The sequence below is a fragment of the Erpetoichthys calabaricus genome, chromosome 13 (genome assembly GCF_900747795.2).
Source record: "Erpetoichthys calabaricus chromosome 13, fErpCal1.3, whole genome shotgun sequence".
Lineage (NCBI taxonomy): Eukaryota > Metazoa > Chordata > Cladistia > Polypteriformes > Polypteridae > Erpetoichthys > Erpetoichthys calabaricus.
The window spans coordinates 93611526-93628816 of NC_041406.2; the positions used below are offsets into that span (position 1 = coordinate 93611526).

Genomic DNA, 17291 nt, shown 5'->3' on the forward strand with positions numbered 1-17291 from the left:
ACAATAATTAAGATTAGGTATATAAGTAGTTTTCACATTTCTGTTATCATTTTAGCCCTAAAATAGTGACTTAACATCAGGGACCTATTTTATTGACCTTAAGGTTAGGGTTTGGGCGAGGGGAAGGCCGGCTCTGAGGCTAGGGATCTTCAACTGGCAATCAGAAGGTTGCCAGTTCGAATACTGTAAATGTCAATAGGGACTCTTCTCTGTTGGGCCCTTAAGCAAGGCCCTTAACCTACAATTGCTGAGCGCTTTGAGTAGTGAGAAAAGCGCTATATAAATGCAAAGAATTATTATTAATATTATTATTGTCTAAAGTGGCATCTGCTTTTTGAACAGGAGCCACCTTGAGCAGTTTCTCGTGCAGAATGGAAAACTCACTTCTGAATCTGCATCTAAAAGATTTTAAGCATCTTTGCACCTTGAGCAGACAGTCTTACATCAGGGCATTGGATTTTGGCCAGGGAGTTCTCGCCACTTTGCGAAATGGCCGACCAAAGTACCATATACACTGGTCATTTCTAGTAATTCGGACTTTGTCCACACCTTTTGGCCAAAATGCGAAACGGCCGGCCAATTCAGGAACTGGCCGTAACATATATATCATTTTCAACTTTTTTATCTTGGGTTTGTTTTAGTATAATTTTGTAATCAATATTTTAACACTTCCTTTAATATTTCTATCCGTTACTAGCGCCATCTATTGGTGAAATCTTGAACTATTCTTCATATGAAAATTTCATTTCTTAATTAACATGGATTAATTGATCAATTAGTGAAACGGATTATTGATTCATGTATTATCTTCGGAAGGGAGTCAAGTCATTTGGACAATAGGAAGAGGGTTAAATATCAATTACAAGATTTGTACCAAACAACAAACAGGTGAAGTTAAAAGAAGCGTGGTAATCATGTGCTGCAGCCACACATCCTAACCTGTGCATTTTGATAGAGTAATTGGCACAGAACAGAAGAGGCTGACTCTTGTCACCGACTGACTTGTAGCAGCCATGACACTGCGCTTCTTCTACTTCTACATACCGTATTTAAAATTCAGACATACACAGATCTATGTGTGAGAAACTGAGAAAAGAGACCAGCAAATACAAAATAGGATGGGACTGAAAGCTTAGGTTACCACATTTTTATGGTTCTTAAAAGCTTCATCAGCAGATTAATAGCCTGCTTGTAAAAACACCATTTCCTTAATTTTCAATACCTGGTTCACTTATTACCAAGTTTATGAACCTTAAATATGGCTGCCTTGTTTCATATGTTAAAAGGTTTTGATCACATGTATGCCACAGATTTTATACAAGTCCTGACCAAGTCAGGTTTGGCAGATTATCAACGTTGGCCTTTGCTAACACATGTCCTTTATTCAGCAATATACTGGGGGAGTCCTAGGATTGTCTAAATGGGGTCCTAAACATAAACACCTAGCCTGGAAATTGTGTAGGCAATTACTTTAGTTGTGGGCATCTTGTCCACATGTCCAGCAGTACAAACTCAAAGTAGCTTTTGTGTCCCCTAAACAGAGGTTGTGTAGTTTCACTAGTGAGTTGTCAACTTCATCCTTCCTATTCCAAGCAGCTCAATGGTTTAACGTAGGCATCCCCATTGCCCACATTTTAAATATGAGGCCACAGTGACCGACAAAACTACAAAGGACCAGGGGTTACTTTGACAGGCATGAGAAATTGAAACGGGCAACCAATTAACTATGAAAGCACTGATGTGCCAAACTGCCATGTCACATATAAGACACTGAGTAACCCCTGAGGGTGATTTGTTGATAAACACACAGCTTGCGGTTGGACAGATGGCTTCCAGAGAACATCTGGGCAGAGGCCTGGCACACAGACATGATGCTGACAGATTTTGAGCTGAAGCCACAGTTAGCTAGATTCTTTCTTCCATTTAATTAGAAAATTGTATTTAATTGGTGCTTCCAAAGCAAAAGTGATAGCAGACATAATGTCATTTGAATCAATAAATTGGGAAAAGACGAAAGGATGGACAGGCAGGCAGGCAGAGACAGATAGATAGAAAAAGTGCTACATAACAGACAGACAGACAGACAGACTGACAGGAAAGGCGCTACATAACACATAGATAGATAGAAAGATATGTATTAATTTTAGTATAGTTGGGAGGATATGATAGATAGATAAGACAAGGCACTATAGAATAGCCAGCCAGCCAGCCACATAGATAGATAGATAGATAGATAGATAGATAGATAGATAGATAGATAGATAGATAGATAGATAGATAGATAGATAGATAGATAGATAGATAGATAGATAGATAGAAAGATACATAGATAGATAGATAGAAAGATAGATAGATAGATAGATAGATAGATAGATAGGAAAGGCACTATATAACACATAGATAGATAGAAAGATAGGTATTAATTTTAGTATAGTTGGCAGGATAAGATAGATAGATAAAACAAGGCACTATAGAACAGACAGACAGACAGACAGACAGAAAAAGTGCTATATAACAGACAGACAGATAGATAATGAAATGAAGATAAAGATAGATGGCTACATCCATGGACAGACAGACAGATGGATATGAAAGGCAATATATAAAATAAAAATAGCCAGACAAACAGATGGATCATTTAAAAAAATTACATAAAACTAATGAAAAAACAGAACACCAGAGAGACAGACAAGGAAAAAAAGGCCAACTACGACATCTCGCCTGCAGCACATTCCAAATGTGACATACTCTCAATTTTCTGTTCGTGACTTTGCACAATTCTTTTATTTTTATTATTTCCTAAAGCTTTTACTCAAGGCAACTTACAACATTAAGGTACATTACAAATGTTTACATATATTTTATTAGAGCCCGAGTAAATTAAATGAAAATAAGGCTGGGGCAGGAATGAAACCATCAGCCTTGTGATTTAGATTTCGATACCCTAACCACTTTACAACTCTAAATCTACAAAAGTTTGCAAACATTTCCACTGAAGTGATTATCCGGATTTGATCCCTAGTTGCTGTAAGGCATTTGCACAAATGAGAACACGACTTTATTTATCCACTTGTATATTAAGAAGCACTCACCCCTTAGGATCCAGCAGATCCCGGACCTTCTCGTTGTAGATCTCCATATAGGAGACTTCAATTTTAAAAGAGTGAGAGTCGTTTTCTTCCTTTGAAACCCTTTCAAACAAAGCACAGCAAAGTCGGGGGATAAGGCCAGGCTGCTCGGAATTACCCATCATGGAGAATGACTTGCCTGAACCTGAAAAATGAAGAAAAAAAGAAATCAAAGTATGATCCCAGTAGCTCAGTGGTCCCCAACTCTGGTCTTGGAGGGCCACAGTGTCTGTAGGTTTTCATTCTAACCCTTTTCTTAATTAGTGACCTGTTTTTGCTCCTAATTAATTTTATTTGACTTGCTCTTGAAGACTCTGAGCCCTTAATTAACGTACTAACCCCCACTCTCTCTGCTGTTCTTTTACTGGTTTTCTGTGGTGGCGATCTGCGCCACCACCACCTGATCAAAGCACCATGATGTCCCTACATTGATGGATTAAAGACCAGAAGTCCACATGACCGTCATCATCAAGTCCTTCCATGAGAACCCTGAATACAATGAGGACTGATTGAGGCCTAGAGAGGGCTGGGTGGTCTCATGGCCTTGGAACCCCTGCAGATTTAATTTTTTTTCTCCAGCCGTCTGGAGTTTTCTTTGTTTTTTTCTGTCCTCCCTGGCCATTGGTCCTTACTTTTATTCTATGTTAATTAGTGTTCTCTTATTTTAATTCTTATTTTGTCTTTTTTTCTCTTTGTTCATCATGTAAAGCACTTTGAGTTACATTGCTTGTATGAAAATGTGCTATAGAAATAAATATTGTTGTTTCTTTTTCCTTAATTAGCAGCCAAACAATAATTAGACAGAAAATGAACCAAAATGTGACCAGCAAACATGACTAACATTGTCAATCATACAATACCTGAAAATAAATAATGGTGAGGGTTTCAGAAATGCTGATCTGCTCAGGTCCCCAAAATATTTTATCAGTGCTCTTAGAAAAGAGAAAATCCACAATTTCTGAAATGTCTGCTATTGCACAATGAGAGCAACAACAAGCCGTGGAATTAAAAAACGAGGGGTTTAATGAACAAGACGACTCAGCGACTAATTTTTTTTTTTTTTTTTGTTCTTTATTTCGTCTTATACGATTTCTCTTATTAGAAATTTGTTAGTTTTCGCATACCCCTTGGGGTCAGAGCGCAGGGTCAGCCATTGTACAGCGCCCCTGGAGCAATTACAGGTTAAGGGTCTTGCTCAAGGGCCCAGCAGAGTAGGATCTCTTTTGGCAGTGACGGGGATTCGAACCGGCAACCTTCTGGATACCAGCGCAGATCCTTAGCCTCAGAGCCACCACTCTACCCAGCCACCACTCCACCCGAGCAACTGGTTAGAGTCTGAGGCCCTGACTTAGTTGGTCTTCTGTTGGCTCCCTCACTTCACATTTCATTTCTGTTTGGGTGCCATTTAAGGAAAGAAATGAAGCAATTCAGAGGAATGATGAAGAAATTATGGGGAACAAATCTTAAAAAACAAGCCAATTAAATTAATTCATAAGAAGTTAATTAGCAGCAAGAACAGGTCCCTAATTAAGAAAAGAATTAGAATGAAAACCAGGCCCAGAGTTGGGGACCCCTGCAGTAGCTTATAGAGCCAGAAGTGGGCAGCGGGGAACAAGTGCTTATCCACCAAGTATGCTCAAAACTGGAGGATTCAGTAAGAGCCAGGATTGTGGGCAGCTGCAGAGAGGATGGCCAATCTGACCTGGCCTTGTCCAATGGGATTGTGATTACATCATTATTCAGAAAGCTGTTGGCTCAGAGAGAGGGTCATTAATGACTGAAAAACCTCATACCAGTTTGTCCATAGGCAAAGATGCAAGCGTTGTAGCCATGAAACGCGTTTTCAAGTATTCCTTCTCCAAGGCACTTAAACACCACTTCTTGCCCTGTAAAATTAAAAAAAAAAAAGAAGTTATTAATGCAACATGATCTTAAACGTTTTTATTGAGTTTTTACAAGAACCCACTTTGCTAGCAGGCACCAAACTCAGATCTGCTTGATCCAATTCAAGGTCATTGGAGGAGGAAACCAAGGAGCGAGGCAGGACATCAACACTGGATGGAGTGCCAGTGCGTCACAAGGCTCACTCGTCCACAATCCACATGAGGTTAGCTGGCCATTCCAATCTGGGCCAACAAGCTCATAAGTGAGTAAAGTTGGAGAACACACAGAAAACCCTACAGACCCACCTGGAAAATCCCCACACACAGGAACTATGAAAGGAGTTGAAATGAGAGATGCTGAATGCTACGAAGCAGATAGCAGATAAAATCATGCACATCTTGAAAATGGGGCATGGTAGATGTGTTGCCATCTTGACCTTCAGTTCAGTTCCTGACTATTGAAACATGGCCTTCTCATAACTTCACTGTAAATTAAATCCTGATACTCCAATTCATTTTAATAACTATTCATGGTGGCTCTAAAATCTGTACTAACTCCTACTCTCTCTTCTGTTTCCTTTTCCGGTGTCCTTTTGGTGGTGGCGCATCTACTCAAAGTACCATGATGTTCCAACAATGATGGATGGATTAAAAGCCAGAAGTCTGTATGACCATCAGCATCAAGTGACTCCGTGAGAACCCTAACTACAAAGAGGACTATTTCATTTATATTAGGTAGAATGCCCAGAGGGGACTGGGCAGTCTCGTGGCCTGGAACCCCTGCAGATTTTGTTTTTTTTTTTTTTTTTTTTTTCTGTCCCCCCTGGCCATCGGACCTTACTCCTTTTCTATGTTAACTAATGTTGTCTTATTTTAATTTCTTATTTTGTCAGTTATTCTTCTTTTCTTCATTATGTAAAGCACTTTGAGCTACTTTTTGTGTGAAAATGTGCTATAGAAATAAATGTTGTTGTTGTTGACTAGAACACTACAGAGAAATGGCAGGGACGACTCTGGGAACTCCTGCATTAGCTATACAAAAAATCATCAGCATCTTGAATGATGATTTCCATCCTGTGACAACACACACCGTTTTGATACATAAAATCACTTCTATCTTTCAGCATCGCTGCTTCACTTCTGACAAACGACTGCACACACGCAGGCACCAAGAGGGAATGTTGTCTTGTGAGAAAGCCGCTTCCTCAGAGCAGAGACAGAGAGTGGAGCAGGACCAGACCACCCAGATGTTACCACAGTGCAGCTGTGAAAACCTCCAACTCTGTTTTCGTTCTTGTTTTAAAAAATCAAAGCAAACACACGCTCAATTTCCAAATCCCCAACTAGAAGGCAAGCCCTTTATTGTAATCGCTTAGCTTAAGAAACGTTTTCACGTGGCTTTAACGGTAAGGTGTCAGGTATCGGGAGAGTCGTGCCAAGCAAAATGTTTGGAGAACAATAGGGGATGGGGGCAGGGGCAACGATTTTTGGCAGATGTCATTTTAAAATAGTGAGCTGGCAAATTTACAGTTATGTTTAAATTGGTTTGCTTAGCAGATGCATTTGCAGAGTGATTTATAAAAGACGTGAACATAATCAGTGAAGGGACAATGAGAGTCACAGGACCAGGTTACAAAACTGACCATCATAAGTGAAGAGTCCTAAACAAAATGCACCCTGGTTACAATTCCTTAGTTTGAAAAACTTACCAAACTCTGCTATCAATTAGGCAGAAATTCACAGAATAGGGGAGTCAATCACTATTGAAAGAGTCTGGTGGTCAAATGAAGGTAGCCAACTCGTTCCACACGAATAGAGCCTGGACTGAGGTGGCACCTCCAGACGCCGTTCATCAGAAGAAGGGCTTTACAAGTGTCTCCATTTAAATATAGAGGTGCTGACCCACTCACTAGCATCGAATATTCGAACTTAAAGTGTGCTTCTACAATAATAATAATAATAATAATACATTTTATTTAATAGGCGCCTTTCTTAGCACTCAAGGTCACCTTACAATAAAATTAAGGGAGTCAGGGCAGTGATTTGAAAAGAGGAGTGACATGTGCCAGACTTGGCTGGCTGAACACCAGACGTGCCGCTGCAGTGACGTGGGGACACATACTGGTGCTCCCGTCAGCAGAGAGCTGCAGGAGTCCAAACGGTGTGCTACATACTCCATCAGATACGGTCTGACTTTGTGGATGAAATGATTATAAATTAATTCTTAAACTTAAGAACCATATTAAAAATCATATGTGACAGTGCCTGCTTTAAAAGAAGCGAAACAAAGGAAGACCAATTAACTACCTAAACAAATATATTTATTGAATTAGTGAATGAATCACTAGTCAACTACAGTAGGTGTCCATATAAACAGAAATAAAAAACATGCAAGGCATGCAAAGAGCAAGAGAGTTCAGAATGAACAACATTACAATGAAATCGCCTACAGATGCACCCGTTACAGAGCATTATATTCTATCAAGGAGTTCATGTTGTATTTTATTATTCCCCTTTAATGAAGAAATACCTGTAATACGGTTCAAAGTACAAATTGAATAAAACCTTAAGGGCCGCACCTGCATATTTCGAGACGTTTGACTCATCCATGGACCAGAAGCAATAGTCAAAGGCAAACACCTGTTTGAGGGGAGAGAAAAAAAAATGAAGCAAATGACAATTAAAATGAAGAATGCGTCAGACACCCTCAAGCAACCACATTCTCGCTTTTGTGAATAATCTATCACCAGCCGCATGAAGCAAAGACGAAAAAGACAATTGGCAAACCTGATGACTAACCACCATAACCCCCCCCACCCCCCCCCCCCCATCATTGGAAAAACATGAAAAGGTGGAGAATCCAGGTGCTGTTCCTCAGAACTGAAAGTGGCAACAAATATTGAATTATTAAAGTGACTACTTTAAAAAGCCAGTAGCAGACATAAGTTATGTGCACCAGTTAGTTCAGGCTCCACACGTTAGGACCTGCACCCCGGGCAAAACGCAACATGAAGTTTAGTGGAAGGCATTCTGAGGTGTAGGAAGCTTTGGTGATCAGATAGGAATGGTGCTCTATGAGATAGATAGATAGATAGATAGATAGATAGATAGATAGATAGATAGATAGATAGATAGATAGATAGATAGATAGATAGATAGATAGATAGATAGATAGATAGATAGATAGATAGATAGATAGATAGATAGATAGATAGATAGATAGATAGATAGATAGATATGAAAGGCACTATATAATGATAGACAGACAGACAGATATGAAAGGCACTATATAATGACAGACAGACAGACAGACAGACAGACAGACAGACAGACAGATAGATAGATAGATAGATAGATAGATAGATAGATAGATAGATAGATAGATAGATAGATAGATAGATAGATAGATAATGGAAGGCACTATATATTAGACAGACAGACAGGAAAGGCACTACATAATAGACAGAGTGTCACGCACATGCACACAAGGGACAGCTTAAGGGCTCTGGTGATTGTTATTCTCAGCCATTCCAGTGGCTGGCGCTGTGTCTTAATGCCTTTTGTCTTCCTCCCTCTGTCAACTGGATGATTGACAGCTGTAACACTTCTGACATCATTTCCGGTGTCCATCTGCCTGGACCAGCCTCTTTCTGCCAGAAGGACTTTACAGTGAAACATGTCATTTTGAGACAGTTCATATGGGAACTTGCTTTTTGAAAGACTTTTTCACAATTATTGCGTATTTTCTTTTGATTTTGCCACACTCCAATTATACAGGGTCACCAGGGTGGTGCCCCAAGTCTTTATCGTGGTCTGTCTGTACTCTTACAACAGATGGATTGACAGACAGACAGACAGACAGACAGACAAATAGATAGATAGACTTTAATTTTAGTATAGTTGGCAAGATAGATAGATAGATACACAGATAAAGATAGAGGGTGATTTGTTGATAAACACACAGCTTGCGGTTGGACAGATGGCTTCCAGAGAACATCTGGGCAGAGGCCTGGCAGATAGACATGATGCTGATAGAGCTTGAGCTGAAGCCACAGTTAGCTAGATTCTTTTTTCCATTTAATTAGAAAATTATATTTAATTGGTGCATCCAAAGCAAAAGTGATAGCAGACATAATGTCATTTGAATCAATAAATTGGGAAAAGACGGAAGGATGGACAGGCAGGCAGGCAGACAGACAGAAATACAGATAGATAGATATGAAAGGCACTATATGACAGACAGACAGACAGACAGACAGACAGACAGACAGACAGACAGACAGACAGACAGATGAAACAATATGCCGATTCCACCATAGAACTCCTAATGTTATTAAGGCTTCATAATACAATATTCCTAGGATATAAACATTTTTGTTAAAGAAATGAACTGTAAGTTTACTGTTACGTATTACTAGACATTCAAACATCGAAACATTTCAAAATAAATTCAAATACACAAGTTTTAACATATAGTTTTCTCTTTTATTAAAACATAATAATCTTAAAACACTCTGTACATAAGACTATAATCGCCTATAAACTTATAATTAAAAGTTACTGCTGTGCAAACCCATCCAAATTAAATTTACAGTGTTGTTTTCTAAGTTACCATCCCACGTCTTCTTTTATTTCCTGCTTGAATGTCTTATTAACCCATTAGCTGTGATTTCTGACTGGATATATGAAGAACTTGTGTTATGTTTCCCTTTAACAAAATGAGAATGGCAACACAGCACATAATCTTGAGACCTCTCTGCTGTCAAGTGTGACCCGCACTTACTGAGTATAGATGTATGATTTGACCAGAAAAGCAAGCCCCAGGAATTTGGCTGCTTTCTCCTTCCACCATGCTAGAGGACTGCCATTGTGAGATCTACTGCTGCATAATTCCTCCTTGCTCTAATCGACCTCCATTTCTGAATGAATCTCAGTAATTGGTGCACTGATGTCATATATTCAATGTCATATTGGACCTGCATGCCAGAAGAGTTAATCCACCTGAAGCTAAGCATTTTTGGGCCTGGCAACTGGCAAGTACTTGGATGGAAGACCAACCAGGAAAATCTTGGGTTACTGCTGGAAGAAGTGTTGGTGAGGCCAATGGGGGGTGCTTACCTTGGGTCAGTGTGTGGATTCCAAAGCCCCAGTGCAGTGATGGGGACACTCTGATGAGAAAATGGTGCTATCCTTTGAATGAGATGTAAAACTGAGGTTCTGACACTCTTTGGTCATAAAAGACATCTTTCAGCAAGAGTAGGGTGTTGCCTGATATCCTGCCTATTATGACCTTGTCCATTGTGGACCCCTAATCACCCCCTGTCCCTTATTGGCTAACTCTGCCTTCTCAGGGCTTGACTTAAATGAATCACTGCATGATGTCTGTTTAAATGCTGCGACAACAACATTGTTATCGTCAAGAGGCTGGTATGAGGTCACCTACGCCTGCATCCCAACATCGTGAATTATAAGAAATCCATCTTCAATCAATGAGTTACGTTAACAGTAAATGCGAAGTCCTATGTGACAGCATTCCCAGCCCCAGAAAAACATCTTTATACAATTAACAAAGGCAAAGAGGAGAATTTCAGCATTCATTTCCACGTAGAAGCAGAGAAATAAGAGGCCTAACTTTGCACGCAGCTCAATTAAAGGCATGAAGAAAGCCTCTCGTTAAAGAATGTGGTTAGACTGAAATCCTGCAAATGCCACGGCCCTTGAGGAGTGGGCTTTGACATCCCTGTTTTAAACCCACCCACTAAGTTCTGATACGGTGAGATGACAGATGCACAAATAAGGGTGGATTTCAATTAGAAGGCAAAAATGCCGAGCTGAAACAAAAGCAATCAGCAGCAATTACTGCAACCGTCCAGGGATTTCATTCAAGATCAGTTCAGCACAAAGAGTGAAGGCACAGGTGGGTCACCTCCTTCAACACCTAGTGCTAGCAATTCCCCTTTTCTAATTCGATCCACTTGAACAGGTCTGAGAAGTCTGGCCTGGAGGGCCGCAGTGGCTGCAGGTTTTTGCTTCAACTCAATTTCTTAATGAGAAGTTAATTATTGCTGATGAAGCACTTACTGCTCAAGTGACATTTTTTTCTACTTTATTTTAATTGTCTCGTTTAATAAGATTTTGAACCTGTAATTACTTATTCTAGTCCTCAGCAGCTGCATTCACTGTTTTGAATGCCTCCTTATCTCTCTCTCTCTCTATCTATATCTACAAGATGCAATAAGATGCTGCAGATGTTCTATCAAACGGTTGTGGCGAGCGCCCTCTTCTACGCGGTGGTGTGCTGGGGAGGCACCATTAAGAAGAAAGACGCCTCATGCCTGGACAAACTGGTGAGGAAGGCAGGCTCTATTGTTGGCATGGAGCTGGACAGTTTGACATCTGTGGCAGAGCGACGGGAGCTAAGCAGGCTCCTATCAATTATGGAGAATCCACTGCATCCACTAAACAGGATCATCTCCAGACAGAAGAGCAGCTTCAGTGACAGACTGCTGTCACCGTCCTGCTCCACTGACAGACTGAGGAGATCGTTCCTCCCCCAAACTATGCGACTCTTCAATTCCACCCGGGGGGGTAAACATTAACATCATACATAGTTATTGTCTGTTTTTACCTGTATTATTTTCAATCTCTAATTTAATATTGTTTTTTGTATCAGTATGCTGCTGCTGGAGTATGTGAATTTCCCCTTGGGATTAATAAAGTACCTATCTATATATCTATATCTATATATATATATATATATATATATATATCTATATCTATATCTATATATATATCTATATCTATATCTATATCTATATATATATATATATATATATATATTCATTGCATTTGTAGTCTGAGTCCCGACCTTATTGTATGGGTGGTTACCTACCAGGTAACGCATGTGGTTGGACTGCCGAGTGGATCGAATGTAGAGTACGCGACACGTGTTTTGCCCTTTATCAGGTCGGGACTGAGACTACGAATGCAATGAATGTAATTACTCCGATCTACAGGCTGTCAAATAAACGAACTACACACCGTGGCGCAGCGTAAAGGGACTTCTCTCTGACGCTGACGTCCGATCCCCGCAAAGGGAGCAGTAGAGAGTGTGTACGCCTGATGAGCCCAAAAAAGGGTGAAACACATGTCGCGTACTCTTTGCATTATTTGACAGTAAACTATGCAACATATATATATATATATATATATATATATATATATATATATATATATATATATACACAGTAATCCCTCCTCCATCGCGGGGGTTGCGTTCCAGAGCCACCCGCGAAATAGGAAAATCCGCGAAGTAGAAACCATATGTTTATATGGTTATTTTTATATTGTCATGCTTGGGTCACAGATTTGCGCAGAAACACAGGAGGTTGTAGAGAGACAGGAACGTTATTCAAACACTGCAAACAAACATTTGTCTCTTTTTCAAAAGTTTAAACTGTGCTCCATGACAAGACAGAGATGACAGTTCTGTCTCACAATTAAAAGAATGCAAACATATCTTCCTTTTCAAAGGAGTGCAAAGCAAGCAGTCAAAAAAAAAATCAATAGGGCTTTTTGGCTTTTAAGTATGCGAAGCACCGCCGGTACAAAGCTGTTGAAGGCGGCAGCTCACACCCCCTCCGTCAGGAGGAGAGAGAGAGAGAGAGAGAGAGAAAGAGAGAGAGACACAGAAAAACAAAGTAAAAAATCAATACGTGCCCTTTGAGCTTTTAAGTAGGCGAAGCACTGTGCAGCACGTCCTTCAGGAAACGGCTGCACACAGCCCCCCTGCTCACACCCCCCTACGTCAGCGCAAGAGAGAGAGAGAGAGAGAAAGTAAGTTGGGTAGCTTCTCAGCCATCTGCCAATAGCGTCCCTTGTATGAAATCAACTGGGCAAACCAACTGAGGAAGCATGTACCAGAAATTAAAAGACCCATTGTCCGCAGAAACCCGCGAAGCAGCGAAAAATCCGCGATATATATTTAAATATGCTTACATATAAAATCCGCGATGGAGTGAAGCCGCGAAAGGCGAAGCGCGATATAGCGAGGGATCACTGTATATATATATATATACACACATACATACACACACACAGAGTTGACCCTTGATATACGACAGGCCTGACATGCGATCAACTTGGTTTACGACATAACTTTTGTTTTGAATTACGACCAACATCTTGCGTTACGACCCGAATGCGGTCACGTGTATCCGCTTGTGCGATTGTAAACAAACAGCCGAGAGCGTTTGTAAGCATCAGTCGGAGCCCAGATACATGTGTTTGTGGATGTAATTTCGGTCAGCCCAGTGATTTATATAATTTATTTCAATAATTGCTAAGGAAGGAAGAGAAGGTAACGAAGGTAAAGAAAGCGATCACAATCAAAACGAAGAAGGAAATTGTGTGGAAATATGAGAGTGGCGTTCGTGTGTCAGATCTCGCTAATATGTACAGCATGTCGAAATCCACCATCTCGACAATTTTACAAAGAAAAGATTTGTATAAGGAAACTCCTTCCAAACAATAACCACCTTCCATTTCATTCTCCTCCTCCTTCCTTCCTGGAAGCCAAAGATGTCAACTTAAATGGTGAGTACAGTATGAAATTGTTGTTTCTGGTAGGCTAGGCACTTTTTATAACTTTTTGGTTAGTACATTAGAAAAATTATTGGTGTTTTTGGTAAATTATGCACATTATACTTAACTTTTTTTTAATAAAAACGGGTTGTAAGTGTTGCTGTGGGAGGTTTCGGAACACATTAAGGGCATTTCCATTATTTCTTATGGGAAAAATAGTCTCGACTTACAACCAGCCCTCGTAAACGAATTGAGTTCGTAAGTCAAGGGTCCACTGTAGATATATATATATATATATATATATATATATATATATATATATATATGTATATATATATGTATATATATCTACAGTATATATATATATATCTACATATATATATATATATATATATATATATATATATAAAATCCAACATCTGTCTGTCTGTACTATATGTCTGTCTCCTTTTCACGACAGAACTACTTCATGGAATTACATCGGGTTTTTTTCCATAATTTGCTTGAACATTCTGATTGATTTTGCGACTTCTCTCATTGCGTTATGTATCATAGTTCACTTGGGGAACCAATTTATATCCTAAAATTAAATGTGTCACACACGTGAACATGGGAGACAGTTTACAAGCTCAAATGGTGTCATTTCTCAGCCGGACCATGGGCTGGCGCTGCCTTCTAATGCGCTCTCCTTTTGTCCCTCTGCAGACCGAGTGGAGACCGTACCTCCCAGTAGCACCACCTCTGATCCATCCACTGATGACGTCACCTCTAACGACGTCCTGTCTGATCCATAACCCACCTTTACAGACATCACTTCCTTTTCCGGCCTCCCTGACTCCACCTCTTCCTGCTTGTGAAGGCAGTAAATGCCAAAAGAGACTCTGCTCTGTTGGGCCCTTGAGCAAGGAAGGCCCTTAACCTGCAATTGCTGAGCGCTTTGAGAAGTGAGAAAAGCGCTACATAAATGCAAAGAATTATTATCATTATCATTTTATATATATATAAATTTGCATGGAGGCTGAAGAGAAGAAAGCGAAGGACTGAATATTACTCATTCACTTCAGGTTACAAATGATCTGGATGATATCTTTGGAAAGGAAAAAAAATCTACGATAGATGACCTGATGTATCAGAATGAAAACACTAACAAGCCATAAAATGAATCTCCTTAGCGTTAGTCTCAAATGTTACTCAGGCTGTGAAAATCAAGCTAAAAGTGTTAGTTTTGAGTGTCTCTTGGGCAACTGTACAGATGCATCTTGCGTAAGCGTTAAAACCGAGTGTAGGTTTTCACTAATTATGAAAAATCTGCACTTTACCAACAATGAAGACCGGATGAGAATACCCATCCAGCACCCAAACTGAAGAAAATTTGGGAGATATACCAGGCGATTGTAGTAAAAATTTGGAGCATTTACATCCCGGACCACGATGTCAGCATCGATGAAAGTCTCATGGCTTAAAAGGGCAGACTGTCATGGATACAGTGCATCATGTCAAAAAGAGCAACATTTGGCATAAAGCTTTACGAGCTTTGTGAATCTAAAATGGGATACATTTGGAATTCAGTTCTGCACACAAGGATAGGGACAATGTTTGACCCAAAATACAATCGGTATGGCATTGCTGCGTCATCGTTGTGGACTTTGCTCGATCAAGGCTACTGTGTAACCATGGACAACTTTTATAATTCACCAGAGCTATTTGACATCTGGCTGCAAAGAAAGACTGATGCATATGGAACAGTGCATCCTAACTGTTGTGACATGCCTGAAGACTTTGGCAGAGCTAAATTACAGCGAGGTGCGCTGGTACCTTGGCAAAATGGCAAAGTGCTTACGCTGAAATGGAAAGACAAGAAAGATGTTTGTCTTCTTAACACTGTACGTAATGCAGCTACAGTCACTGTACAGTCAAAAGGCAACAAGCAGGTTACTAAGCTCTGTGCTGTGCTCGACTACAATAGCATGATGGGTGGCATAAATCATGCGGATCAAGAATTGACTTCCTATCCCATTATGCGGAGGCAACAAAAGAAATACTACAAAAAGATATTTCATCATCTGGTGGAACAACAGTGCATTTGGAATGCATTCATGTTATACAAACAAAAAGCTGGCGAAACTGTATCTCGTGTAAACTTTACATGCCAGGTTGTAGAACAAATCATTGCTGTACATCCACCGTCCACACTGTCGTCAAAGAGACGTGGTCGACCCAGCACATTGCAGATCAATCCAGAGCGTCTTATTGGCAGACATTTTATTGATTATATACCTCCAACAGAAAAAAAAACAGAATCCAATTCATGCTTGTGTCGTTCAAAAGCTGATAAATCTGGAAAGAAAATCCAAAAATAAACACGCAATTATTGTCCCGACTGGGACGTTCGATTGCGTCTTTCACTCTGCTTTAAGATTTGCCACACAAAGAACTCATTTTGAGATTATATACTGTTTTGGCATCATTAGTATTATTATTCTTTATTTCATATTATTATTTTTATTCATCATTACTATTATGCAACCTGCTATATCCTAACTACAGGGTCATGGGGGTCTGCTGGAGCCAATCCCAGCCAACACAGGGCGCAAGACAGTAAACAAAACCCGGGCAGGGCGCCAGCCCACCGCAGGGCACAAAAAAAACGATAGGCAAAAAAGGGTTTTGGAATCCATTGACTCGGACAGGAAACTGAACTTTCTGTGTGACTTTTAATTGGTCAGGAGTCACGACCTCCAAAGACACATCCCTAGAAACAATTAATGACCCTGCATAAAAGAACACAAGTGCCTACTATAAGGCAAAGATAATGGCACAAAAAAAAAATAGCCAAAATAAAAGTAAAATGAATTAAACAAAAACAAAACAATTATAATCTACGACTCTAAAAGCCCCCAAATGCAGTGTTAAAAACTCTCAAAATGAGTAAGGGGCAGATAGAAAAAATATAAATAAATGGCCAAATACAGTAAAACCTTGGATTGTGAGTAACTTAGTTTGTGAGCGTTTTGCAAGATGAGCTAAATTGTTTAATAAATTTTAACTTGATAAACGAGCGATGTCTTGCAATACGAGTAGTCCGTATACGCTTTGTCTAACTGAGTCAATGGTTCTCTCTCTCACTGCGGGATTGCGAGTAATCGTCTCTCATGCTCTGTCTCAGTCGGCGTGCCTCACTCATATAGTCAACATCCGTTCGAGCGTATACTGTTTATTACAACATGGTGACCACGTGTGCGTGTTGTAACGTGCGAGTCCCTGTCATGCACCCCAAAACACGTGCACGCATGCGCACACACACACCCACCCACACTAGGGACAATTTAGGATCGCAAATGCACCTAACTTGCATGTCTTTGGACTGTGGGAGGAAACCCACGCAGACACGGGGAGAACATGTAAACTCCACACAGGGAGGACCCGGGAAGCGAACCCAGGTCTCCTAACTGCGAGGCAACAGCATTACTATTATTATTTGTATAATTATTATACTTCTGAGATTTAACAAAAATGTAATTTTTCATGCCTTAAAAAATGCAATGCTTTTTATGTGTTTTTTTGGAATAAAATGCAACGCTAAGGAGGTTAAGTAAGATCTCTTATTGGTGAGGATTAGTTTCTAATTATGCTTTCAGGTTAATAAACACTAACCCTAACCTACAGTTACTTCAGCCCTACAGTACCAAATTTGTAG

At 40.0% G+C, this 17291-nt stretch overlaps 1 protein-coding gene across 7 annotated transcripts in view; it reads right to left on the reverse strand.

The window, feature by feature from the left end:
* The window catches only part of kif13a (kinesin family member 13A), a 305123-nt gene that overhangs the window by 165679 nt on the left and 122153 nt on the right, over positions 1 to 17291 (reverse strand). For all 7 annotated transcript variants that reach the window (XR_007936595.1, XM_051935728.1, XM_028817275.2 and 4 more), the window contains 3 exons: positions 7591 to 7651; positions 4922 to 5014; positions 3093 to 3273 (listed from right to left, as the gene is read on the reverse strand). Coding sequence is in view for 6 of the 7 variants with exons in the window: in XM_051935728.1 (XP_051791688.1) it covers positions 3093 to 3273; positions 4922 to 5014; positions 7591 to 7651 (335 nt within the window). In the remaining variant the exon portion in view is untranslated. The remainder of the gene's footprint in view (positions 1 to 3092; positions 3274 to 4921; positions 5015 to 7590; positions 7652 to 17291) is intronic.